This window comes from Glycine max, chromosome 13 (assembly GCF_000004515.6).
Source record: "Glycine max cultivar Williams 82 chromosome 13, Glycine_max_v4.0, whole genome shotgun sequence".
Taxonomy (NCBI): domain Eukaryota; kingdom Viridiplantae; phylum Streptophyta; class Magnoliopsida; order Fabales; family Fabaceae; genus Glycine; species Glycine max.
Window position 1 is genome coordinate 23,799,702 of NC_038249.2, and position 25,340 is coordinate 23,825,041.

A 25,340-nucleotide genomic window follows, 5' to 3' on the forward strand; every position below is an offset into this window, starting at 1 on the left:
AAATCTAAAATATGAAATTTAAATATCTCTAACAATAAATGATTCCATATTTGAAGTAGCTTGAGCTTTGTCCATATGTGATGTGAGCTATTTTTTATAATAAAAATATATTGAAATATCTTTAAAAATATTTATTTAACAATTATTTTTGGTTTAAATGATAAGAATTGATATTTTTATTATTTATGACTTGCAGATATGAAAAAGATAAATTAAAAGAAAAAAAGGTTGAGAAAATATCAAAAGGAAGATTTTTAGCATGTTATCACTTATCTTTTTTATCTTAATCTTTTATTTATCTTATCTTATTCTTTTTATCTTTATCATCTTTTAATTTAAATCTTTTATTTTTATCTTTAAATCTTTATCTTATCTAATATATTTAAAGTTTAAAGTGAAAAAGAGAAAATCAAACCTAATATAATTGGGTCAAAGTCACATAAATCAAACTTAATACGGGCTGCGGGCAACCCGCGGACCTCGTGGGCCAAACCCGCATAGTCCACGGATTAAGCGGGGCGGGCCCAAAAATATGACATAACTATGAACCGTTTAAAAAAATTGGTCCGTAACCCGCACGGACTGCGGGCCCCGCGGCCAGTCCATGGACCTGAGCCCGTTTACCCACCCCTAAATGTCTCTAGTGGTTCCCTAAAATTCCTCAAGCTTTTCCTCGAATTATTATGTTAGGATTTTCAAGTGTTAGAGAAAATGGGAAGGGATGAAGCCCCAATTTCATTGTCTCCATGCGATGAACATTTCTCTCTCTGTAAACATTATTTCACAAATCCTAATGTTGTAAATGTGAAAAATGAGTTCCAAAGGTGGTATCTAAATTGCATGATGATCCAACGGTTAGCGAATCCATAATTATAATTTTACTGGGACGAGTTTGGGTGTATGCAAGAAAAAAAAAGAAAATTTTGAAAAATGAATAAAAGAAAACGAATTTGAGAAAAAAAAAATATACTTTAGTTATAGCTAGGGTACCCTGATGCTATCATTTACTCTATTTTTGTTTATTTTATAATTTTATAAAAAAAAACTCTATTTTACTCTTTCATTAAATAAATAACTAATTAAAATATGTATTTAATTTCTAAAACATCATTTTATTCTATTTATTTTTAATATTATAAATTTTTTATTTTAATTAACATAAATCATTTTCTCTCATTTATTTAATTTTTAAAAATTCTTTTAATTTTTAAATGAAATTATTTTTATTTATTTTATGAAAAAACATAATGTTACAATATCTCTTTAATTTTATTTTATTTTTAAATCATCACTTTAAATTTTAAATCTTTTACTTTTAGTCAATAATGTAACGTTAGTAAAATGTATCAGGTCATCAATGTCATGTTAGTGTTGCAATAGAATGAATAAAAATGAAAACAGATAAATTTGTAAGGACTATATAAAAAATGAAAAATTAAATACATAAACGAAGAAAGAAAATCATGATGGGAACTACAAATGAGAGAAAAATTACAGGGATAAAAAATAGAAACAATAATTTTATAAAAGCTAAAACTAAAAATAAAAATATAACGACAAACAATGAAAAAAAGTTACATAGATTTTTAAAAAATAACATATTTGCTGGCTTCAATATTTTTTTTAATTAATTATGAGTATTATTAGTTTTTACTAATGGGAGAATTCGAATCATGATTTTTTTTTCCCTTCACCGTTACACTAAACTTATATCTCTTAACTAGGCTTCAATTAACCAAATCCTTTACATAGTGTCTTGTGATCTTGTGAAGAACAACCAAAATGACATTGACCAGAACTTGAAGCGGGATAATTACCAAGAGCACGTTCTTCCCCCTCCCATAGAACTTCATCTGTGCTTCAAGTATCTGTCGCGCTAGTTGTTTCTGTTTTTGTTATGTTTTTTCTTTTCTTAATCTCTTACTACACTTACTTTATTAATTGTTTGCCCTTCACATTCTACTGTTCCTTCATGCAATCATGCTTAACCTTTTGTTCGCAAATCTAGTAATCTACTGTATTATGTGGAGTATAGGAAATGTTTGATCCATCGAATTATGAGTGTAATTATATATAATTATTGATGGAATTTGTTAGTGTATACACATTTAATTTTTTTAATAGGATTGTATTAACAAGTTATATCATTAATATATTTTTAAAATAATATTTAATTATAATTTACTAACACATTCATATTATAAAAATATACCTTAACCGACCCTAATATTATTGATATGTGATTAATAAAATAGGTTTAAGAGGTTACTGAAATATCTTACTATAATAATTAATTTTGTCTTGATTAATAGTCTCATGCCATTCTCGACCATCATATATATGGTTAACTATATGTGTAAGTATGTTTAATTTTACCTCATAAATTCAGATAGATCTAGATGGGACTAACAAAGTCCTGATTTTCTCTCTTGAAATTTCTTACGTATATACATGTATATTTTAAAGTTGATTCTTTCTAAAATTGATTGTTATAATAATAATGATTAATATTAGTTATTGTAAAATTATAAAATAGTTACTATTCTAATGGTTAAGATTATAATGTGTAAAATTAATTATGTGTTTGATATCATTACTGTAATAATCAAAGTTATTATCATTTAAAATAAAAAATAATTTTACGCTGTTATTCAATTATTTAAATTATTTTAAAATAATTATTTTAAAAGTCAATAAATTAGTAGATCGTGATTAAATGATTTTATAAAATTTTGTATGATTTCAATACATAACATTTTTTCTCATAAAATGTTACAGAAAAAAAATAATTGCAAAATTTCGAGTATACTATTGACCGTACTGTACAGCCGGAGCAAGAATTTGGGCTATACTGGGCCAAGGCCCAATGCAAAATATTGGCCCCTCCAACATTCCTTTCCGCGTAGCAAAATTCGGTAACTCCGCCAAGGCAGTGCGAGGAAAGGAGGACTTAGTAAGCACGACGTCGTTTAAGAAACGGCAAATCTTCCACATCGCAATCATCGCCACTGCGACCGTATTTGCCTTCCACCACACTCCAACAACACTCGTTTTCTTCAACGGTTGAACCCTCAGCTCACCGATCCTCTCCTTTCCCAACAATTCACCGCTCCAAAATGGGCAAATCCGCCTCCACCACCGCCGCCGCCGCCCTCGTCCTCCTCCTCTTCTTCATTTCCCCATCAACCGCAGAGATCAAAACCCTCAGCATAACCTCCGACACCCGCCCCATGATCCTGCTGGAGAAATTCGGCTTCACCCACTCCGGCCACGTGTCGATCGCGGTCTCCTCCGTCTCCGTGGTAGCCTCAGGTGGGTCCCAGCCTGATCCTTCACGATTAGGGTTTTTTCTTCTGAGCGAAGAGTCCCTCCTCCAAGTCCTGACCGAGATCCAGCAAAACCCTAGCTTCTGCGTCCTCGACTCCCGCTACACCATGCACCTCTTCACCTTCCGCAAACTCTCTCCCCCTCCCGCGGCCACCGCCAACTACACCTACCCCGTCACAATCCCCAACGAATACTCCATCTTCTTCGCCAACTGCGCCCCCGAAACCTCCGTCTCCATGCTCGTCCACACCGAGCTCTACAACCTCGACGCCGATTCCGAACACTCCCGCGACTACCTCTCCGCCGGCCAAACCCATCTCCCCACTCTCTTCTCTCTCTTCTCCGTCGCCTACTTCGCCTTCCTTGCCCTGTGGATTTACATCTGCTACTCCAACAAGCTCTCACTCCACCGGATCCACCTCCTCATGGCGGCGCTCCTCCTCATGAAGGCCCTCAACCTCCTCTGCGCCGCCGAGGACAAGCACTACGTAAAGGTCACCGGCACCCCGCACGGCTGGGACGTCCTCTTCTACATCTTCCAGTTCATCCGCGTCGTCCTCCTCTTCACCGTCATCGTCCTGGTCGGCACTGGCTGGTCCTTCCTCAAACCCTTCCTCCAGGAGCGCGAGAAGAAGGTCCTCATGATCGTCATCCCTCTCCAGGTCCTCGCCAACGTTGCCTCCGTCGTCATCGGCGAAACCGGTCCCTTCATCAAGGATTGGGTTACTTGGAACCAGGTCTTCCTGCTTGTTGACATTATCTGCTGCTGCGCCATCATTTTCCCTATTGTGTGGTCCATCAGGTCGCTCAGGGAGACCTCCAAGACCGACGGGAAGGCAGCCAGGAACCTGGCCAAGTTGACCCTCTTCAGGCAGTTCTACATTGTTGTCATTGGGTACTTGTATTTCACCCGCATTGTGGTCTTTGCGTTGAAGACCATTGCCGCTTACAAATACCAGTGGGTTAGTAATCTCGCCGAGGAGGCTGCTAGTCTCGCGTTTTATGTTGTCATGTTCTATATGTTTAGGCCTGTGGAGAAGAATGAGTACTTTGTGCTCGACGAAGAGGAAGAAGAGGCTGCCGAGATTGCGCTTAGGGATGAAGAATTTGAGCTTTGAAGCAATCTGGCTATATAACTAAATATCAGGTTCTTCAATCACCTTGCTAGCTACTGCATCTACTGTTAGAGATGTGTCAATACTGGAATACTGTGTGTATGTTTAGTTTTTGTGTTTTTGTTTTGCAATTCTGATAAATGTATTGTGCGGGATAGAAAAAATTTGATCTTGTTCTCACTCAAAATGTCACTTTCACTAGAGGAGCTGTACTGTACCGTACACACTCAGTTGTTACTGGGTTATTTTGTTACTCTGATCATTCTTCTTTTAACTGAATTTTACATGATTTTTGATTGTATTGTATGGTCTTAATGAATGCAATTCTTAGTTCATCAACTTCTTTTTGCAAATCACGATCGCAATCTTGCTTGCTGTGAGCAATTACATATTAGTTTATGTTAAATAGGATGTATGTCTTGCAGTTTTGCTTTCTGTGTTCTCTGGCAAAAAGCCTTCCTGTCATAATTCATATTGTTGATTGATTTTTAGTTTTAATTTACAAGGTCTTTGATGTTTTCTTATCAGTGCAATATGGTTTCATTCATTGATGACTTGGAGAATTGATGTTTAGAGCAAGTGAGCATGCAATTGAACAAGAGTGCTGCCTGGATCCATTTTTCTTATACTAATAGAGTACCTTGAAGCATAGCAAGGATTGATTCATGATGGGCAAGTGGGGGGTTTTGTGGCTAACTATATCTTCTAACTATTCACTTGTTTAATGTATGTATGTTTTATTTGCTCCTGGTTTATACTTGTTCATTTTTTGTGAAAGATCTGCTAGAAATGTTGTTGATTTAAGCGTTTAAAAAATAAATTGTGCAGAGTCATATAAAATGGATAGTTTATGAAGAGTTCCCGCTTGAAACCTCAATTTCAAACTAATCACTTTTATGTTTGTTCATATCTCATGCGTGAACTTATCCTTGTTTGGGAAAAAATCTGGACAGGACATTGTAAAAGTTGGCCAGGTTGGCTTTTTTTATACTTGTTCTGGTATTCATAGTATTTCTTCAACAGTATGAATTGTATAGTCTTTGGTGAAAGAATGCTCAGCAGAAACTGAGTATAGTTCTAGAAATTTGTTGATGCAAACCCAAAAGTGTATGAATTTTTAAGGCGTTGAGATCCATTGTACTGTATGCATCCATATGCTTTTGGTAATCAATTCAGTTATTGCCATCATTTGATTGCCATGATGCTGATGTTTTGTATATTCGATTTTTTTAAATAGTTTTTGCAAATGTAGGCTTGATAATGGGACTTTCTATATGCACTAGGAGTATTTCATATTTGAGCTAAAATAAGTTGTCTAACTGCTGGTAATATATCCGTGGTTAGGAACTGGGAAGGGTTCACCTGTTGAATTTTAACACAAGTGTCAATTGAATGCATCTCATCGATCTATTATTTTTCAATATTAGTTTGTAGTATTTTTAATAAAGTAAATTTAATAATTTTAATGGTTAAGATCCTCTCCAGTGACATAAGGTTTAAGTTGCTATATGTTGTACCAGGTGGGGGAATAGTTCTAGCACACTTGCTGCACAAGTTATAAAACATATCAGCCCTGCAAAAATTGTTTAAATGGGTTTTATTCATATTTAGTTGGTGCTAGCCTGAATACTATATGAATACTATATGGACCAAAGCTGGTTTGCAGTTCAATAAGTGGAAAATTATGGGTTTACAGATTTTGCAATGCATGGATCTGACTCTAGAGTTTTGGACTGATTAGTGGGTTCAGAATAAATAGTTTGGTTGTATCCTTGAACAAGAGTGTTAGCAACACTCTAACATGTTGGAATTTATTATAAACCATAAATTTTGGTGTCACTTCTAAATTAGAAGAGAAATCAATTAAATGAGAAGTTGTTTTAGGGTCATTTGGTGTCAAGGAATAAGATACAATAGGATAATCTGTTATTATATTTTATTTTCATCCATCATTTGATGAGTTAAGATAGAATAAGTTTATCTTATTTACCTGATTCTTTTCATTACTTTATAATTTATCTCAAGTGTGAGCTAGATATAACTATAAAACTATTACTTTAAATGTTATTTATTCAATTAAAATATACTATAAATTGAGTTATTATGAAAAAAAATATTATAACATAATATATAAGTATGCCATGTAGTCGTGACTTAATGTTTGACATGTGCATTACGAAAACCTTCCATATCTTAATATATTGATTTTTAAATTAAAGATTGTTGAACATTTTATATGTGGAGCATTGCAATTTGCAAGTCCTTGCAATCGGCATCTTGATGAGCTGTGATAATAGGTTGGGTTTTTTTAGGTCATCAAGACATTAGTACCGAATATTTATAGGTTTAAGTATTAAAGTATTTATCTTTATATTTCACATTTAAAATTTAGTATCTATGTTGTGTATATGCATTCTCACATTTAAATTCATTAAACAAAAAAAGTTAACCTGTAAAGTGTAAACATTTAACGCGCTGTTTCAATTTCCATAATTGTTTACAAAAAAAAAAAGAGGAGTCAACAGGTTCATTGACCGGAGCCAAGGCATTATGAGCATCTTTAATAATGCATCTTATTTTGGGATCTTGGAGCAGTTTATGGTGGATTTCTGGCTTCTTCTTGGCTACCTTTTGTTCCATTGACTGGGAATTCGTGATGGTGTATCGGTGTCTGGACTGATGACGAGTAATTCTTGGAAGCAGAAACCTTTGTTCTTTTTTGAACAAATTTTTGTGCATTGTTGTAACCATTTAAGCTTATCTTTTAGCAGCTGTCACACATGCTAAAGTAAAATTGCTTTCCTTATTTTTCTTCCAAATGACATATGCATGTATCATGACATCATTTTTCGTGTAACTCAATCTCTTCAAATCAATAGTTTGCTTGTAATGATCATTAAACTTTTGAACACCAACATTAATTTTTTGCCATCGAGATTTTACTTGATTCAATGTTTTCTTTTGTATATTATCATGAAAATTCTTGTAATTTTTTGTTACTCTTAACAAAAAATAGTCTCTTGCTTGATCATTATTGACTATTGGATCCATTGAGATATTAAGTCATGAATCAATGAGAAGTGTATCGTCTTCAATTGAAATGTAAACTCTTCATTTTTTTTTTTGTAGAATTTTCTCCTCTTTCCTTTAGTGTGATATTTTCTAGCCCAACTTAGGTAGAAAATTGTATTTCAACTTCATTATTGGAAGGAGTTTGTGAATTACTAGAACTATTGGGAGGCATACGAAACCTAGTAGAATTGGTTAGTGACATTAGAGGAAAAGTTTGAGAACTTTAAAAAAAAAATTGTGCAAAGGGACGAATTATTTTGCATATAATTCATTGTTGTTCCTTTTATTTTGTTCATCCATTTTCTTTCCATTTGTTGGTTCCCTCCTCAATCGCTTAGGGAGAGATATAATAAAAAATTGTTTTTTTTTAAAAAAAAAAAAATTCAGGGTTCTTCTACAAGAATCCAACCTTTAGTGTAGAGATCTTAAGGTCTCTCTAATGTGAGATCTGGTGAAGAGGAAATCTTGAGATGAAGAATTTAGCTCAAGATCTCCCATTAAAGATGTTCTAAGCTTCTTTGGTTGAGTATAATCTTGTTGACCCATTTTTCCAAAGCAACAAGTCTTGTTGATGACACTACAAACCCATCCCATTCATGTCCCCCAAAAAATCCACCAAAGACAACTTCCAACTAAACCATTGTCGTCTCCACTTAAACGGAGTTCATATTGATCCATTTTACTAACTACTTGTTTAAATAAGATTTAGATATTTACATAAGTTATTATGCACACTCAACATATCAAAATAAAATAAAAAATACATTTTTTGTATATTTTTTATTTGGAATGTCTATGTCATTTAATATATAATTTATTTCTCTTTTTTTAACTTTCTTTCCTATCAAATAACCTAAAAAACATCTCACTTTGTACTTCTTTTTTTTCATTTCATGTTTGGATAGAGAATTTTAATTGAGAAAAGTAATTTATCAGAGAATTTGAATTTCTTTAATCTAAAATTCATTGCTTGTATGTTTTTTTATGAAGAATTTCAATTTTTGAAATTTTAAAAAAAAATTTTAAACAACTAAAAATGTGAAATTTTAATTTTCTTCTAAAAAATGAGAAATTGAAATTTTCTTTTTGATAGAAGAATTTTCAAAAACATTCGCGTATTTCCTTTATAACTATCCTCTCTTCTACCTAAAAGTTTTTGAAATCTCGTTCTCGAACTTGCGTCATGATCTTCTTCTTCAAAAAACACTGTTTGAACTCATGGAGCGTCGATCAGGTGCGGCTGTAGGGAAACATGTAAAATTGCACCTACTTTGAAAAGAATAAGTTTGGAAGAGAGAGAACATTGTGCTCATAAATTCTCATTATTCAACTCTAACAAAAATACAAAGGTACTAGATATGTAAAGCTAACTGGCTAAGCTAACAAACTACTAAACCAGTTGTACAAGTAACAGAAAACTAACAAACTACTAAGTCAGTTATAGAACAACAGAAAACAACTATGCTAGCTAATAGCTTGCTGTAAAAACAAAACTCAACACCTGTCATTCTGGGGAGTTGTTGCGGCCTATCACGCAGCGGAGGTGCTCGTCGGCGCAGAGGGTCTGAGTCATGTCTTATATCGTTGATTGAATGTTATGGTCGGGTGTGGTGATATACGTCGCTGTGTCCCGATTCCCCTACAACTCCCCATGCCGCATCAATATTCTTCTCTTTGGAAGCACACCAACCATATATTCTCTTCTCTTTGCATTCATTTTCTTTCACCCTCACACGTTTAATTTTTTTTATTCAAACACAAAATTTTGAAAATAAAAGAATTTCAATTGAAGTATTTAAAATTCTTAAAATTTAAAATTTTTCAAAATTTTAAATTCTCTAATCCAAACACACTCTTAAGTGACAAGTTGATGTTGGTCTAAGATGATGTTGGTCCAAAACACAAAAACTAATTCAACACTTAGTAAACATGATGTTGGTCCAAAACACAAAAACTAATTAGTGTGAGAATTAATTTGATACATTGTACTATCAAGAACTTCAAAGGAAATTTTTAATCTTCAGAAGCTAATATATCTAATTTCAAATTTTGAGGATCATTTTAACTATTTACTTGTTTTGATATTGCATGCATATTCATCGTACATATAACTACACCCATAACTAGCCTCAGTCCCACAGATTTTCCACACCTTTGCTGCGTCTTCATCCATTGCTGGTCACTCTAAGACCAGGGTGGTTCTAGCAAGGAACACGAGATTGTCTATTCTTGAGTTGATCGAGGAGGACTTTCAATCGAAACTTGTAGCACCCAAGAGATTGAAAAACTCTTCTTCAATAGTCCTCATGGCCACACTCTACCATAGTGCCGACAGTCATTTGGAACAATTAATATAATTTCTGATGGGAAGAAGTTGACATAGAAATTTATATCAACCAAGCCAAACTCGACTATAATTTCTAACCTTTTATGCTATGCAAACAACGATAAAAGGGGAGGAAAAATAAATTGAGCATATGACTAAGGAATAACATAACATTACTTAACATAGCATATTATATTACATATTGTTGTTCAGTAAAATTATAAGATTAACTTGATAGTTAAAAAAAGAAGAAAAAAGACATCTTGGATTTGAATTTCTTTCACCAATAAGAATTAAGAAACTAATCATTAATATGTGTCGATAAAAAAAATGTTTTGTGGTTAATTATTAGCTAAATGTTAGGTCTGCAATGAAAATTACTAAACAGATTATGAATTTTAAAATTAGGCTTGCTATAAATTTTTTCCTTATACTGCAAATGTAAATCAAATGAAAATTTCAAAATGTTTTAAAAATTAATAAACATTATAAATAATTTGGCAACATTTTTTAAAATATGTACATGTTGCGTGTCAATGTGAAGTGAACTTGGTGGAAAGTGATCGTGATGACGATGAATGGTCATGAATCATGATGTTGTTAAGCACTTTAGTGATATACATTAGTTAGCCCCATAAGGCCATAAGTGAACAGTGAGCTTAAGGAAGCACACTGATTAGACCCCCACCGGCCAGAACCAGGAGTAAATTTCAAGTTTTCAGGAAAGCCAATGAGTGGGGTTAGGTGGAAGATATGATTATATCTCATACATTAGTTAAAACTCAAAAACTTTCAAAAACACAAGCTTACCATTTTTCCGGCCAAAGATACCCTTATTAGTTACATTTCTCATCGATGGATTATATATATGCATTCATTCATGATCCACAATTAATTAGTTCACTTTCTCGTTAGACATGTTTCCCTTCCAAATCATGCATTGTTTTAAAATTAAAACACATGTAAATATCAGCGATAGCTAGGTAAATGAAACATGACCTGTTACAAATGCAATATATACGGACATGTGTCATTGGTTCAAACGACCCTTATTCGAATTTTTTAATTAAATTATTATATTTGAAACTTAAAGATAAAAAACATGTGATTAAGATGAAAATATCTTATTAAAAGTAATCATTCAGATTTTTTTACAAGAATTAATTATCAATAAACCAATCGACAATCACATTAAGGTCACAGTGACTCCAAAAAAAACTGAAACACAATAGCAATACATTTTTTATAAAAAAATAAATTGCATTATTTATCATTAATTGAAATTCATTAAAATTTATGAAATAACATAGTTCTTACTCTCTACTCCATGAATTTTACTCACTATTTTAAAATTATCCGTAAATTTCTATCTATAATAAAAATAGTAAAAAAGAGGTTGGGTAATTGACTTGGAATCTTGTACAATCATGCATTGCTGGCTACCAAAATGGAAGAGCACGTAGAAAAATGAAAATGACGGACCCATGTTTCCTTTTTGTAACGTGGGGAAAGCCGAAGCACTTCCTAGGCCTTATCTTCGTAGTGTGTTATTTATTACTTTGCAGAAAAGAAAAACGGATGCAAGAGAAACCAAGGAACTAATTAAAAAGACCAAGTTCATTAGTTCAACTTCATCATGACTTTCAAAAGCTGTAATTAACATGGTAGCTTCACCCTAGTATGGGCCATGGCAGGGCATATATGCTAAAAATTATAGGGTCTGTAATACACGATTGAATGAAAAGAATAAAAGGGAGTAAAAATAACCAAATCTTTTACATCATGCAAACGAAAAAAAAAAATAATTTACAGAAAGATAGAAAGAGACATAATAAATAACCATAAACATTAACCTAGTCTGAAGTTCCTTACATCCACATAGAACCAACTCAAAAAAAAAAAAAAAACCGAAAATATATAATAACACAAAAAGAAGAGCCTCTTCTCTCTCAATCATAAACAAAACGAATCTGGTAGTTTAATTCATTTAGAAACCTTAAATTAACAAAAAAGAGAATCATCAAAGTGATCAAGATTTTGCATGTACAACATCTACACTAGCGCCGCAAGACAAGAACCTATGAAAAATCCTAAACAAAGCAGCGCATGAAATTTCCCTCATTTTCCTCCAAACCAAACACTTCCTTCTCCCAACGCCATGATTATGTTGAGAGCTTCCCTGCTTCTTCACTCTCTCCTTAACCCTCCCGAAACATTTCTGGGTTTTCTCCGGCACACTCTCTTTCCTCGAAAACTTGTAGCTTCTTAGGTACATCTGCCTGCACGAGATGCTATCCACCACCCTCGGGTGCCCGCCACACACGTGCGAACCTCCACCCCTTCTCCTCACAAACTCCGCGTCCGATTCCGGCCACTTGTAGAGGTTCACGTACGTCGCACGTACCGGCACACGTGCGTCGTTTACACACTTCGATATGCACACAGAGCTCATCTTCTTCTTCAATTCAATTCCTCTCTAGGGGTATGCATGCAACTATATTATAAATTGTTATTGTAGAAATGAAAAGGAAAAGGAAAGAGTAAAAGGCTTGAATTGGATTGCAAGACAAGGGTGAAGGGTGTGGGGAAGAGGGGTTGATTTATAGTGGGTTAATTTTGGCACGTTATCATGTGTGATGATTTGCAATGACTATGTTTTTGTGAAGGGTATTAATTGAATATGTGTGAGAGTTTGTGCTGTTAGGCAAAGGTTAGATGGCCTAAAGAAAATTAATTATCTTCCAGCATATTAAAAATTGGGTTTTTCGAGATGTATAAGATGGATCGTGTTCGGTGGTGTAATAATGTGCCAAAATTACAGGGGGCTGCATGGAATAATCATGGTTTTCTTTCCCATTTTTTAACCTTGCTTTGTTGCTTCACTGTCAGCATTTCATGATGTGACATCATTGGTCTACTTGTGTTATTATTTAATTGATTGAGTATGCATGGTTCTTTCTTTCGATTTAGGATAGAAAATGTAATTTGATAGAGAATAAAGCCCCTTCATCTTTTATGAATATATTTGAAACTGAGATTTAGAAAGAAAAAGAAAGATAAAATAATTTTTCATTATTAATAATTATTTTGTATTAATGATTTTTAAAAATGAAATGTATTAAATTTTCATTGTGTGTGTGTCTATATATATATAATATAAAATTAATGTATTAAATTTTCATTATATATATATATATATATATATATATATATAATCATTAATTACTCCTTTGATTTAAAAATGAAAAAATGCACTTTTTCTTAAACTTCTCACTCTCAAGTGCACACCAATGCTTAAAAATTGATGTTAATGATGAAAAAATATAAACTTCATTAAAATATAGTATTTGTTATACTAAAAATATAAGATTTTTTTAATAATTATTCTATTGTTTATCCTTAATAGACTGATATTAGATTATTAACATTTTCTTATTAAAAAAAACTGAATGAGCTTTATTCACTAAGAAGACAACATTTATTTGTTGTCTGGACTAGGGCTCTCGAAAAGAAGAAAACATTTATTTTTAGTGGTCTGGACTTATTTATGGAAGAATATCAGAAAGAAATAAAGTGGAGAAGCACAAGAACAAAGAACTCCACGTGGGATTAGTTTTCTCTCAGAAGGCTACAGGTATCACTGTATTGCGTGAGCGTTTATGTGAATTTAAGAGAGCGTTAATGGCAGCATTTTATACTGGATGTGGATGACATATGCTAAACAGAAGAATAGCTACCAATTTCATCTTCTTAAATAAAGTGTCTGTTTGAATAATATGGATAAAAAAATATAAAGCAAATAATTCATTAAGGATGATTGATTAATTTTTTTAATAAAATTAATAATTATAATTAATAAAAAATAGTAAAAGTGATGATATTTAAACCAAAAAGCGTTATTGCCAACATTTATATTGGATGACATATATATGGTAAACATAGCGAAAGTGATATTCAAAACAAAAAATAAGAAAAAAGAAAATCTTTCTAATTAATTACTTCTGTCCATCGTTATAAGAATCTTTTAATTAATACACATTTTTAAGTAATTAATTTAATTGATCATATTAAATCTTTCAATTGTATTATTATTCTAAAATTATAATTTTTTCATCTTTTTTATTTATTTAATTGTGTTTCATTAATGTTTATTGAAAGAATAATTAAATAAGAATATATATAATAAAAAAAATTAATACATCTAAAAATTGAAAAATAATTTTTAGATTGGATGGAAAAAATAATATTTTAAGACACTTGTTAGAGACTTCAATAATAAAAAAATGTTGAAAACTTAATCAATGTCTTTAAAGCATTGAAGGTACTTGTAAAAAAAAAAAATTACATTGTCATGTAATCACGTTGTTATATATTTTGAAAATAATTTCTAATGTGATTTATAAATATTGATTAAGAGAGAAAAAATATTTACATTGCACACATTTTAAACTCAATAAATTACTGAATACTAGTATAAAGGTTTACAATGGTTTCAACTAACCAACAGGATTCCTTAAGCGTCCTATTAAGATAATCAACAAAGTCATTAATCTTTTTTGTGCGCTAGCTTGTTTTTTGGTATTAGATTTTTAGTTATTGTTTCCCAATTAAATGACATTGTAAACGATTAATGCAATTATGCAACTAAATTATAATATTGCAATTTTTTTTTTGTTTTAGATTATAAGTAGTAGATGTGACGTGGTCGTCAAAAAAAGATATGATAAACACGTAATGAAATAGTAAAAGAAGATATATCATTAAACTAACCTCTCTTTGTCCTAATCTTAGTTAAAAGGCTGAGAAAGATGTTAAAGTATCCTCTCTAAAGGCATTATAATGGAATTAGGTGGAAGAGATATGATATCGCCCAGCAAGAAAGTCTTAACTTTGGACCATTTCAAAGTCATCGTCTCGCAATTTGTTGCCTGTATTGTACGATTCGTATCTACAATTGGGAGTATGAAATGCAGACTTCAAAAATTTAAAATATGATTTACTTATTATTATTATTATTTTAAATGGTTTTAATTGATTTTCTCTCTCAAAAATATGTTAAATTTAAAATACAAAAATATAACTTTAATGCTGGATTAAGAAATTCTCATTAAATTTTATTAAACAATTATTTTTAAAAACCAAACATGAATTACTTCACTTAAAACTAATTTTTATCCAAAATCAAATTTGTATATACTTCACTGTAAATTAAATAAAGGGAATAAACTTGATTTTGAGGAAAGAAATTCAAAAGCAAATTGAAACTAATGCAAGCAAATCATTTTAAATTGACTTAATCTCTTTATTTTAATGTTCTTATTGTCTTTGTGAATTAACCTTTGTTTCTTTTCAATATACAAAGTTGTACTCTTTCGGTTTTAGAATATATGACATTTAAGTTTTTACATAAGTATAAAGTATTAAAAAATGTAATTAATTTATTACATAACTTCTTAATATATCATTTATCTCTCTAATTAATGATTTATTTATTTTTTCCTATACACTATTCTTCCTAAGCATTTATTAAGGATATCCTTAAAATAATATTTAATATAATATTAATTTTGTAAAATGACATATATTTTGGAATATTTTTTTTCTCTAAAACATCATATATTCTGAAATAGAAGGAGTATTTATCTAATTGAATTGATATATACTTTAGTGACAATTATATTCCATTAAATCTATCAAGTTTGTGTTAATTGATTGAATCCTTAAATGATTAAACTCACTTTTGTGATTTAATTGTTAAGTCCTTTCTTAGGTTCTGACGAATGGGCTCACTTCTCAGTTCTTCCTTAAATATGTAAGCTTATGAAAAATGGTGGTCAAACACTTTGTATAGACAAAATCAATAAAAGATAAATCAAGAGAGAAAAAACTAAAAGAACATAAAACTAATTCAATTAAGCATCAATGGTCGTCAAGGATTAAGCCCAGGATAAGGAAAAGAATCAAATTGGGTAAAAGAATCAAAGAAGAAGCATATCCTCCGCTTTTGCTCTCTCCCATATGCTAATCAAGGTTAAGATTCCTAATCCCAGATTCAAAATGTTATTTAAAGAGAGTGAGCTAAAAGAATTTAAGCCCAAATTAAAATTGAAACCTCAAAAAGATAACGTGTTAGAACAAGTATCTTTTAAGCTATTACTTTAAAGATTAATTTCGCCTTAAGTATGGGACTATTAATTCAAAGAATTTTACAAAAAAAAGTTGAATATGATTTTTTTTTATTAAATAAATTATTCTCACGTATAAACACATTAAGATTCATTAAAAAAAAAAGTTAAAATTTGATAGAAAAATAAGTAAAGTTTAATCTCAACCTTAACTTTAAGATATTTGATTAGTGAAATTACAATATAGAATTACTTATACGGTACTTAAATGACCTATTTTATGATATTGTAAAATATATTTCACTTTAAGTTATTTATATATATATATATATATATATATATATTTCATTTTATATATTGTTAATAATTAATATATTACGTCAATAAATTTATTTTATTTTATCTCATATATTACTGAGTTTCAATTAAATTGAATTTATATATTTAAATAAATTAGAGAATCAAAATTTTGAATTAATAAGATAAAAATAAACATGTTCCAAGAGTGACTCTCACACGCGTCCCCAATAAGCGCCTTATCATGTCTCCCGCCCTCACCACTCTGTCACCGCCGTTATCTCTTTCCGTTACTTCGGCGGCGCGTCGTCCACGGCTGACAGCGATGGTGAAGACTGAGAAAAAGCAAAGCCTCGGCTTCGGCAGCGATAAGAAGGAAACAAAGTGGCACTGCGTGGAGGGTTGTGGTTCCTGCTGTAAGCTTCAAAAGGGTCCATCTTTTCCCTCTCCCGAAGAAATTTTCGACGACCCTTCTGACGTTCAGGTCCATTTTCCACTTCCACCTTTTGCATTCCAAAAAAAAACGTTTTTTTTTGCTACACGTGATATACTTTGTGAAATTGAACTATGGACATGTCGTTTATAGTATGAAATTGTTTATTTGTGTTGCTTTTGTTGGTTGGGAATTTCAGTTGTACAAAAGCTTGATAGGTCCTGATGGATGGTGTATTCATTATGAGAAGAGTACTCGGAAATGCTCCATTTACCCTGGTTTGACTATTATACTCTCTCAATTTTGATATAATGATGTTTGAATTTCGTCAGTGGAAATGTTTGGTTTTAAAAGTTTAACTTTTCATTTCTTTGTTCTTTTTCAGAGCGTCCATATTTTTGCCGTGTAGAGCCAGAGGTATTTAAATCTTTGTTTGGAGTTAAAGAGAAGAATTTTCACAAGGAGGCCTGCAGGTTCACCTTTCTCACTTACTTTTTAATTATGTTTTTCAGGAATAGGGAAATTTTATTCAGATGAAAATGTTCTCCTAAAAAATTGTTTTGCTTGGTGTTATTTATATAAAAAGAACGTATTGAGTGAGAACATAATCTTGTCAGATAATTTAATCTTGACCATAACCAAGCATAAATGACTAGTTGAAACTAAATTTAAGTAAAATAATCTTGGCCATTCGGGAAGATGAGGATTAACTCGTCTCATGAGCTCTCTAGATATTTTTTCTGCATATTCCCATTTCCGAATATTGATATGCTAGTGGCCTAAAGCATTATAGTGGGGTAACAATCTCCTGAATTTTGTGAGATTGGAATAATTCTGAGGTTTTTACTTCAAGATGGCAATAGGTGCAACTTTGTGTCAAGGTTTGCTAATGAAGTTCTGTTGGGGTTGGTTATGTTTATGAGGTGGTTCCGTCGTATCTCTGGTTTTTTTAATGCAGAGTTAATGAAATGAAAATTATGGTAAGAAAGAAAAGCTAATTCCATATATACAATAAAGGTTTTTTTTTATCGGCCAAATTAGTTGTTAGTTTTTGTTAGTGTGGGGGATTCAAACCCATGACCTCTTCCCCCCTCTCTCTCCATTCACCACCTAGCCAACCTTATAACCCCATATATACAATAAAGTTAACATTTGTTAACCTTTGCGACTTTGCCTTTATTTGGTTGGGCACTAAATATGGGTAAGAGGCTTTCGAAATGAAGCTAGTGGCATAGTGGGTTCATGAAAATTGTAGTATGTGTTATTGGGTTACAAGTATGAGGTGAAGTCCCACATCGGGTAGAAGTGGAAAGGTTGAACACCATATAAGTGAGGAGAAGACCCATAAACCTGAGCCTTAAGGTTTTGGGTTAGAGAAGACCACATCTTCCATTGGAGTGACTTTGGTCGATGTTTGAACTTATGATGTATCAATTAATCATCACTCCTCACAATGGAGAAGAGTTCATAAAACTGTCAGGCTAGCATATGTACATGCTGAATTTTGCTAAAACAGAAGTCACATTTCAAATTTTGTTGCCTTGCCCCATATTTTTGTGTTGACTTTTATGCAATTTATCCACTGATTATTGTACAAAAACAAGCAAAAACTAATAAGCATAACATTTTCCTTGAAACTATTTTTTCTTGAATCAAAGGCACCCTCAGAAGTGGGCTTATTTCTTATCCAATCTTCTTTCTTTCTTGCAGTTTCTGCAGGGACACAATTAAGTCTATTTATGGTCCCAATTCAAAGGAGCTTCATAATTTCAACAGCTCAATAAGGAACTCTTCTAGTTAGATTTTGTGGGATTTGGATTCTTAATTGCTCAAGGTTGTTTTCTTGTCTTTACCTTGATTAATTATTATGCTGGTGGGAGTTTTCTTGCTTATAACTTCTGAAATATGATTTCTTGATCTAATGCAAGTGCTCAAAGTAGAACTAGAACCTAGCAACACTGGGAAAAAATAGCTATGGATTTGCGGGTTATTATTGTACGCTCTTTTTTGGAAATTATTGATTATTTATTGCCATATATCTTATTTTGGGATAACTGAAGGACCCTAATTAGTAAAACCAACTCTATTCAGTGACTGATAAAACAACAACAACCAAGCCTTTTCCCACTAGGTGGAGTTGACTACATGAATCAGAAAATGCCATAATGTTCCATTGTATCTCTAAATCTTTTTTAATTCTTTTGCTTATGGTTTTTCTTAGTCTCCCTCTGCCTCTAGTGACTAGGCTATCCTCCATCTGATCTACTCTCCTTACTAAGGCTTATAAGATCATCCTCACACATGCTCAACCCTCTAAGGCAAGAATCTACCATCTTTTTTACAACAGGTGCTACCCTAACTTTTTACCCAATGCATTCATTTGTAATCCTATCTTTTCCAGTATGTCCACTCATGTAATGCCAGCACTCTCATCTCTACTACATTGAATTTGTTCTCTTGGTTTTTTGCTGACCAACATCTAGTTCCATAGGACATCACTGGTGTTATAGTTATGTTGAAAACTTTCCTTTAAGCTTGAGTGATAACTTTTTATTACAATAAACACTCGAAGCACTTCTCTATTTCTTTCATCCTGCTTGAATCCTCCATATTTAGTGGCTTCCATATTAAAAAGATGTAACGACTAGAGTTCATTTAATAAGAAGTTGAGAATCTTGATCCATGGAAGCAACTTCTTTGTATAAAACTTACTGAGTACAAACAGAAGTTGTTCCCTGTAATTTTAAGATGCCGAAATTTTGACTGAAAGTGGATTATATACTAAATGGAATATTTGTAACAGCTGGTTTTTCACTGCCTTACATATTGTCTGGGATGGGAGGAATTCTCCACACAATGCATGTGCTTATGCTTTTCAAGCACTGTGCTATGGATCTCTACTCTTATCGAAGCACAGCTACTATGTTAGTGTTTTTAGACTGGCACAAACAGAAACTTCCATTCAAAATTGAATATTACTTTCACATGTTCCTCCTAGATAACTATGTTCATGAAATGCTTGCTTTGATTATCATGGTCAAGCTCTCCCATGCCAGGTTTTTTGCTTCTCCTCTGGTCACACAGAAGCAGTAGCAGCTGGTTCACAATTCAAAGCATCATCTGCGGTTGTGATTGCTAAATTCTGTGCACTTGGAAATATGAGCTTAGATGGATGGTTAATAAAATAGACGTTTCAACTTATTTGAATGGGCTAATTTGATCATTCTATTGCTTATAGAATAGGCCCTACCCTAGGATCGATACATCATGGATGCTATATTTCTTTACCATGACAATTTTTTGATTTTTCTTTTTTTGGTACATGTTTATAAAACGTCTGTATTATCTATACTTACATGCATAGTACCTATTCAATGATCACCCACCTTTTTGCATGGAATATCTTGTGTCTCAGATTCAGTAATTTGCCAACCTAAAGAAAGAGCATTACGCATAGTATTTATTTATTTTTGGTTAAAAAAATTATAGCATCGTTCTCTACTTTCAAAGACTCAAAAGCGAGAAAAATTATTTACTTTTGTCTTGCATTCAAATACAAATCTACGTTGGACTTTGTTATCGCATGCATCTTGATTTTCATTTACGTTTGCAGCAATGGAAGAAGTCTCAAGGATTGCAATATATGTTCACTATGTAATGCAGCAAAGAATGAATTTTTTTTAGCTGATAATATGGAGAAAAAGGTGTTAAGAGTCCCACATTAGGAGACTGAAAAAGTATAATAACTTTTCAAAGAAGGGGATTTGAACGGTGGAATCTAATACTGATTCTGGCTGGAGAATTTCTGGTCCATTACATTAGGAGTTCAGAGATAAGAATGGAAGGTCAAATAGATGTCGGTTATAAACCTTATTCTTACCCTTCTTTTTGGCTATTCATTTTGCCTTTGCGCTCTGTAAGATTTTTGCCAAATAAAAAATATTGGCCGCAAGAGTAGCAAATATACCATAAAACATATCTAAAATTTCATTATAGTGTTAGAGCTGTAACACATAGGATGGGACTCCATTGTAGATGCTCTAAAAATAATGATCATTCATGACATTTATTTATTTTACTTTTTTGTTTTTACAAAATTGCTGAGCATAACTTAAAGATGAAGTACACCATTTATTTCTTTTTCTGTTCTGTTTCTACTAAATTGCCGAGCAAACCTAAAATATGAAGTACAACGTAGCTCTATTTCATGTACAGGTGTATATGAACATTGGCACACCTTTCTTCCCGCTTTGATGAATATTTCCTATAATCGGCATAGTCGCATGTTAAACCAGAAGAAAATAATTTCTCATTCTTTTTCATAAACAAAATTTTGAGGTTGACCTATACTGTGAAGGAGGTATTTTCTTCACTATCGTTATATCAAATTGCACTACCAAGGCCCAGCTCATCCCCAATGTCATCATCATCTTCAAATAACTTCAAAAGCCGAGCCTGGTCCTGTTCCCTTAACTTCTTTCGCCAGAACTTATATGCACCCACCACTCCAAGAATCAGTGTAACTGAAACCAAAATACTCAGCAAAACGACAACAGCTATATGCATTCCTTTTCCGTCATCATGCTCATCAACTACAGAACATGAATACAATTAATTTTGTTAATATATAGAATACCAGAAAGATAAGCAAGTAAATTAGTATCAATGCAAGCATACCCAGAAAATAAAATTCAAGTGCTCTCTACATAAATAAAGGGTTGGGAGGGGGGAGGTTGAGGATATTTCATACTTCTATCCTCGCTTTACAAAGTGGAACAAACTAAATACTGGCATTCCCAGTAATTCCACAGGTTGACAGGTAAATAAAGATTCGATATTAAGAGGAAAATAGTTAAGCATACAAGATTGCAAACCAAGATTCAGAACCCTATGGGATGCAACATTCCTCCATCTAGTTGGTTATGACAAAATAATAATAATAATAATAATAATAATAATAATAATAAAGTGACCGAGTAAACTATTCTCTATTCTGTTATATTTTGTGTTTATTAAAAAATTGACAAAAAAACATTTTTTTACAATAAAAATTGCTATAGTTAAATCTAAAAGGTGTTAGGCCGACTAGATTTGTTATCAGTAGTTACTAGTTAGCTCATAGAAGTGTTTCGTCAAGTGTTATTCCAACTCTTGTTTATCTAGCTTTACATGTGGAACAAAAGGGGGAAAAATGCATTTAGTGTAACAAAATCTTCAATTCAAATGGTTGGGTACCAAGACGTACCTTCAGTTCAGCTATACATCAAATGCATGCAGTTTTCTGGTTTTCTCTCAACATATAATGCCGAATAAGGATAGAAATGAAATTTGACTAAAAAAATATGCTCACATTTTCTGGAATTATTTGTAGCATTTTGGACAGCTTTTAACAATAGAGGAGATGTTTGCATAGTAAATGCAGAACACAAAAGAGGGACAGAATAATTTAGTTTATTGTTTGTTTCTTCATAATCTGAATTAAAAGTTTACTAAATTTAAGATCTTTTATTTTAATTTAAATACCCAAGTTATCCATGGTGAACAAATCCAATACAACAGCAAATTGAGGTTACTTGCTCTTTTGTTGACATAAATGATTTATTGGTAAACAATGAGCACTATAAATAAATATCAAAAGAATCATTCATACAAATTGAAATTAAATATTTTAGATAAATATACAACTTTTGCAATGCCATATCCTTGGTCACAACTACGTTCTTTCAAATAACTAGTTGACATATGTTGTCAAATGGCATGATTATGGTAATAAAGAATCTTCAAAGAAAAAGGTTGCAGGTACTCACCACCAGCAAGAGATAAGCACTCAGGGCACAGGAAAGTAGCATTGAATTCCTTTTCCTTGAACCGAATATATTCACCGTTGGGTGCAGCAAAGTCAGAAGGACAAAACTCCCATTCGTCAAATGCATCATCCGAAGTAATGCTGTCCTCCTCATAGAATCCACACCGCTTGCATTTTTTACTTGAAAAGCTGCTTAAAGGCTGGAACAAGCACAATACAAAATCTCAATATTAGCCTCAAGCATTAACATATTCAGGTTGCCAAGCAAAGCAATCACTCAAAGTTCAAAAATTATTCCAAGAATGGTAGTCAAAATCAAAATGACCCTACATTTGCATTGCTGCATCCAAAATTTCCATTTCCAGGACTCAAGATCACAAACACAGTCCCCTTCAACCAGAACCAAACAATTAGTATGTAATTAGAGACTTATTCTGTAGTCAAGTGTTGAAAATTAATAATTCCTTGGTCAAAGAGGCATGGGATCCAAACTTCCAGTGTATCACATCACATCCCAATCTCATAATGTGTCTAGATTCACATTGGATCATTCAAAAACACATTAAAATATCAACTGGCGTAATTTCAAATAAATGTTCATATTTTTGTTCCAAAGGAATTGATTCTAGGTCTAAAATTAATTTTGAGTTTAATTAACTTTTGTGTTAGATAAAAAAAAATTATAGTGAGTTTTACTACTAACTTGTTTCTAAAATGAAAACATTAAATCATTTTCACTTCTAAATCAATATTCACCAAAATCAATTTTGCAAAAACTCACTCAAACACAGATAGTAAGAGTTAGCCAAATTTAAGAGTGTAGAGATATGCATCACTTGATTTACTTCTAATAAATTCATGATGGATATAAAACAAATAAAAATAATAAAAAGGAGAATTAAGACATGAAAATAAAAGCAGTTAATGGAAAGCCAAAAAGGAGAGCAAAAGAGTGTGTAAGAAACCTGCCAAGATTCTTGACCATTGAAAGCATAAATGGCGTGGGGTTTCTTGACATCTGGAAGCACCGTCTCGTTCTCCCCTTTGCATAGGAAATACACCGTTGTAGTGGCTTTCAGCCACTCGTGCGTTTTAAAAATCTCAATTGATCTCAGCGACACAATTGCACCAAACGTCAACCCTGCGCAAATGCAAACAACCACAGTTAGTTACTTACTTACACAACCCGTTCACACAAATAGACAGAGATTCCACATAATCACGCAAATTGAGAAATCAGGAATTGATGAAGAAAAAGAGAAGCGGTTAGTTCGGGAGAGAAATTAAACCGGGAAAAGAGGTGAAGAATATGGAAGAGATGAAGAGGAGAAGAGGAACCCTAGAATTGGGCATCAAGGACATGGTGAGAAGTGGAATGCAAGAAAACGGTGGTTGTTGTTCGGGGAAGGAAGGTTTTGAGTGTGCGAGACTGACAGAGTCGCGTGTGATTGGTTGACATCCCGTCTGGTGTACGCAATGTGCGCATTACGCACCTGCCAACGCAATCGGAAGAAAATGAGGTAATGGCTGCCGTTGACTTCACCTTATTCAAAGCTCAACACCTCCTCCTCTTCGCGTCCCCTAATCCAGTCGTAACCGTTTACCTTTACCCCAATCAGTTCATAGCTGGGTCTTTTTTTTATCGGGACGCGACTCAACTTTTCACCCGGGTTTTCTTTTAAGAAAATTGTTACATATACATCTTTATTATCCATTGAACACTTAAAATATATATAAGTTTGATAAGATTATTGATATGACAGGAATCAAAATATAGAAGAAACTAAGAGGTGTTAATAAGATATTTGAAATAATGAGGTGTATGTGTATTTTTTTTTTAATAGGTAAAATATATTTTTAATTTCAATTATTTAAGGTTTTTGTTTGATTAAATGTAAATGGGTCTTGATCAAATTATTTTTTTCGTTTGCTTATTTTTTTTTATCTTTGTTGTCAATTTTTTTGTTGAATGATGACATTCCATATGAAAATAATTAATAACATTTTTAATGTTTTTACCAAGTCATTTTTTATAGTTAAAAATCATTAGAAAAAAATTAATCACAAATTAACTATCATGTCATTATTTGAAGAAGATCAAGATCGTTCAACATTTAGTTGAGGGATTAAAAACAAAAATCATGAATAATTGAGGGATTAAAAACACATTTTGTCCTTTTTTTAATTTGGATATACTCCACTATTTAATTGTGAAGTAAGAATTTTAAGAGTTTATTGAAATAAAATTAATTAATTAATTTGTATGTCTATGTCATTTTATTTAATTTTATTAGGTTTTTATAGTTAAATAAGTTCTTTACATTAAAAAAAGTTTTTAATTAAGTCCTAATAATATTAAATCCCTCATGATGTGTTGTGCCATAAATTTGTGTTGTTAAATGTCAAGATGAGTAAACTCATTTCATTTGGGTTTTTGCTTGGATTGAACTAAAAATATATGATGAATTAGGTTGACTTACGAGTTTTTGATTGTTTTGACAACTCTGTTAAATCTCACCATCTTTTATGTGTTGGTAAAAGTTAGGAATATGTTAGCTAGGCGTATGTAAAGTGGAGTTTTGGGATAGATCTTGATCGAGCTACAATTAACTTGTTATAAGAATTTAGTAAGGTTAGTTCCATTCTAAGTGAGACTTAAACCAAAATTTGAGAGATTTTTTTTTTCAAAAATTCCTTGAATGGGTCAAAAAGACCCAAGTCAAGATCCTTGGCAAAGAACTTGGCCTATCAGATGGCCTTATAAAAGCCATTTTCATGCTACTCAACGTCCTCTTTCTTGTACACCAACAACTCCTCTTCAAGCTCTTTGTTGGCCTCC

The 25,340-nt window shown here is 32.3% G+C and overlaps 4 protein-coding genes across 12 annotated transcripts; 2 read left to right on the plus strand and 2 right to left on the minus strand.

Moving 5' to 3' along the window:
- The first annotated feature begins 2,919 nt into the window (after positions 1–2,919).
- Positions 2,920–7,318, plus strand: LOC100815429 (protein CANDIDATE G-PROTEIN COUPLED RECEPTOR 7). 3 transcript variants are annotated; one of them, XM_003542429.4, is made up of 2 exons: positions 2,920–4,474; positions 6,956–7,318. In XM_003542429.4, exon 1 carries the CDS (start codon positions 3,117–3,119, stop codon positions 4,443–4,445), a length of 1,329 nt encoding a protein of 442 aa, XP_003542477.1. In that variant the 5' UTR covers positions 2,920–3,116; the 3' UTR covers positions 4,446–4,474; positions 6,956–7,318. The 3 variants fall into 3 exon arrangements, with proteins under 3 accessions (XP_003542477.1, XP_006594086.1, XP_006594087.1); XM_006594023.4 differs by lacking the exon at positions 6,956–7,318 and adding an exon at positions 4,971–6,331 and having other exon boundaries at positions 2,932–4,474; XM_006594024.4 differs by having other exon boundaries at positions 2,934–4,474; positions 7,038–7,318.
- A 4,279-nt stretch (positions 7,319–11,597) lies between these two features.
- LOC112998752 (uncharacterized) lies at positions 11,598–12,523 on the minus strand. The gene has a single exon (XM_026124916.2). It carries the CDS (start codon positions 12,290–12,292, stop codon positions 11,870–11,872), a length of 423 nt encoding a protein of 140 aa, XP_025980701.1. The 5' UTR covers positions 12,293–12,523; the 3' UTR covers positions 11,598–11,869.
- A 3,925-nt stretch (positions 12,524–16,448) lies between these two features.
- Positions 16,449–20,758, plus strand: LOC100818260 (uncharacterized). 6 transcript variants are annotated; one of them, XR_005887831.1, is made up of 6 exons: positions 16,455–16,746; positions 16,895–16,973; positions 17,081–17,168; positions 18,406–18,529; positions 19,499–19,619; positions 19,738–20,076. XR_005887831.1 is itself a non-coding variant. In XM_006594025.4 (5 exons), exons 1-4 carry the CDS (start codon positions 16,507–16,509, stop codon positions 18,494–18,496), a joined length of 498 nt encoding a protein of 165 aa, XP_006594088.1. In that variant the 5' UTR covers positions 16,449–16,506; the 3' UTR covers positions 18,497–18,529; positions 19,499–20,076. The 6 variants fall into 6 exon arrangements, 4 of the variants coding, with proteins under 4 accessions (XP_006594088.1, XP_006594089.1, XP_040864010.1 ...); XR_417568.4 differs by having other exon boundaries at positions 19,752–20,076; XM_006594025.4 differs by having other exon boundaries at positions 16,449–16,746; positions 19,499–20,076.
- LOC100816823 (uncharacterized) lies at positions 20,737–24,180 on the minus strand. Of its 2 annotated transcripts, none has more exons than XM_041008075.1 (4): positions 23,936–24,180; positions 23,467–23,642; positions 22,503–22,701; positions 20,737–21,287 (listed from the first exon to the last, which is right to left on the minus strand). In XM_041008075.1, the coding sequence occupies exons 1-4, from the start codon at positions 23,985–23,987 to the stop codon at positions 21,079–21,081; spliced, it is 636 nt and encodes a 211-aa protein (XP_040864009.1). In that variant the 5' UTR covers positions 23,988–24,180; the 3' UTR covers positions 20,737–21,078. The 2 variants fall into 2 exon arrangements, with proteins under 2 accessions (XP_040864009.1, XP_025980792.1); XM_026125007.2 differs by having other exon boundaries at positions 23,791–24,177.
- Positions 24,181–25,340: the final 1,160 nt, after the last annotated feature.

Bases quoted from the DNA above. Each gene is read 5' to 3' on its own strand.
- LOC100815429 (XM_003542429.4), top strand. From the start codon at position 3,117: ATGGGCAAATCCGCCTCCACCACCGCCGCCGCCGCCCTCGTCCTCCTC.
- LOC100816823 (XM_026125007.2), bottom strand. From the start codon at position 23,863: ATGTCCTTGATGCCCAATTCTAGGGTTCCTCTTCTCCTCTTCATCTCT. The intron at 23,643-23,790 runs GTTTAATTTCTC...GCATTTGCGCAG, and splicing joins ATTCTTCACCTCTTTTCCCG to GGTTGACGTTTGGTGCAATT. The intron at 21,288-22,502 runs GTGAGTACCTGC...CATGTTCTGTAG, and splicing joins GTGCTTATCTCTTGCTGGTG to TTGATGAGCATGATGACGGA.
- LOC112998752 (XM_026124916.2), bottom strand. From the start codon at position 12,292: ATGAGCTCTGTGTGCATATCGAAGTGTGTAAACGACGCACGTGTGCCG.
- LOC100818260 (XM_006594025.4), top strand. From the start codon at position 16,507: ATGTCTCCCGCCCTCACCACTCTGTCACCGCCGTTATCTCTTTCCGTT. The intron at 16,974-17,080 runs GTTTGACTATTA...GTTCTTTTTCAG, and splicing joins GAAATGCTCCATTTACCCTG to AGCGTCCATATTTTTGCCGT. The intron at 17,169-18,405 runs GTTCACCTTTCT...TCTTTCTTGCAG, and splicing joins TTTCACAAGGAGGCCTGCAG to TTTCTGCAGGGACACAATTA.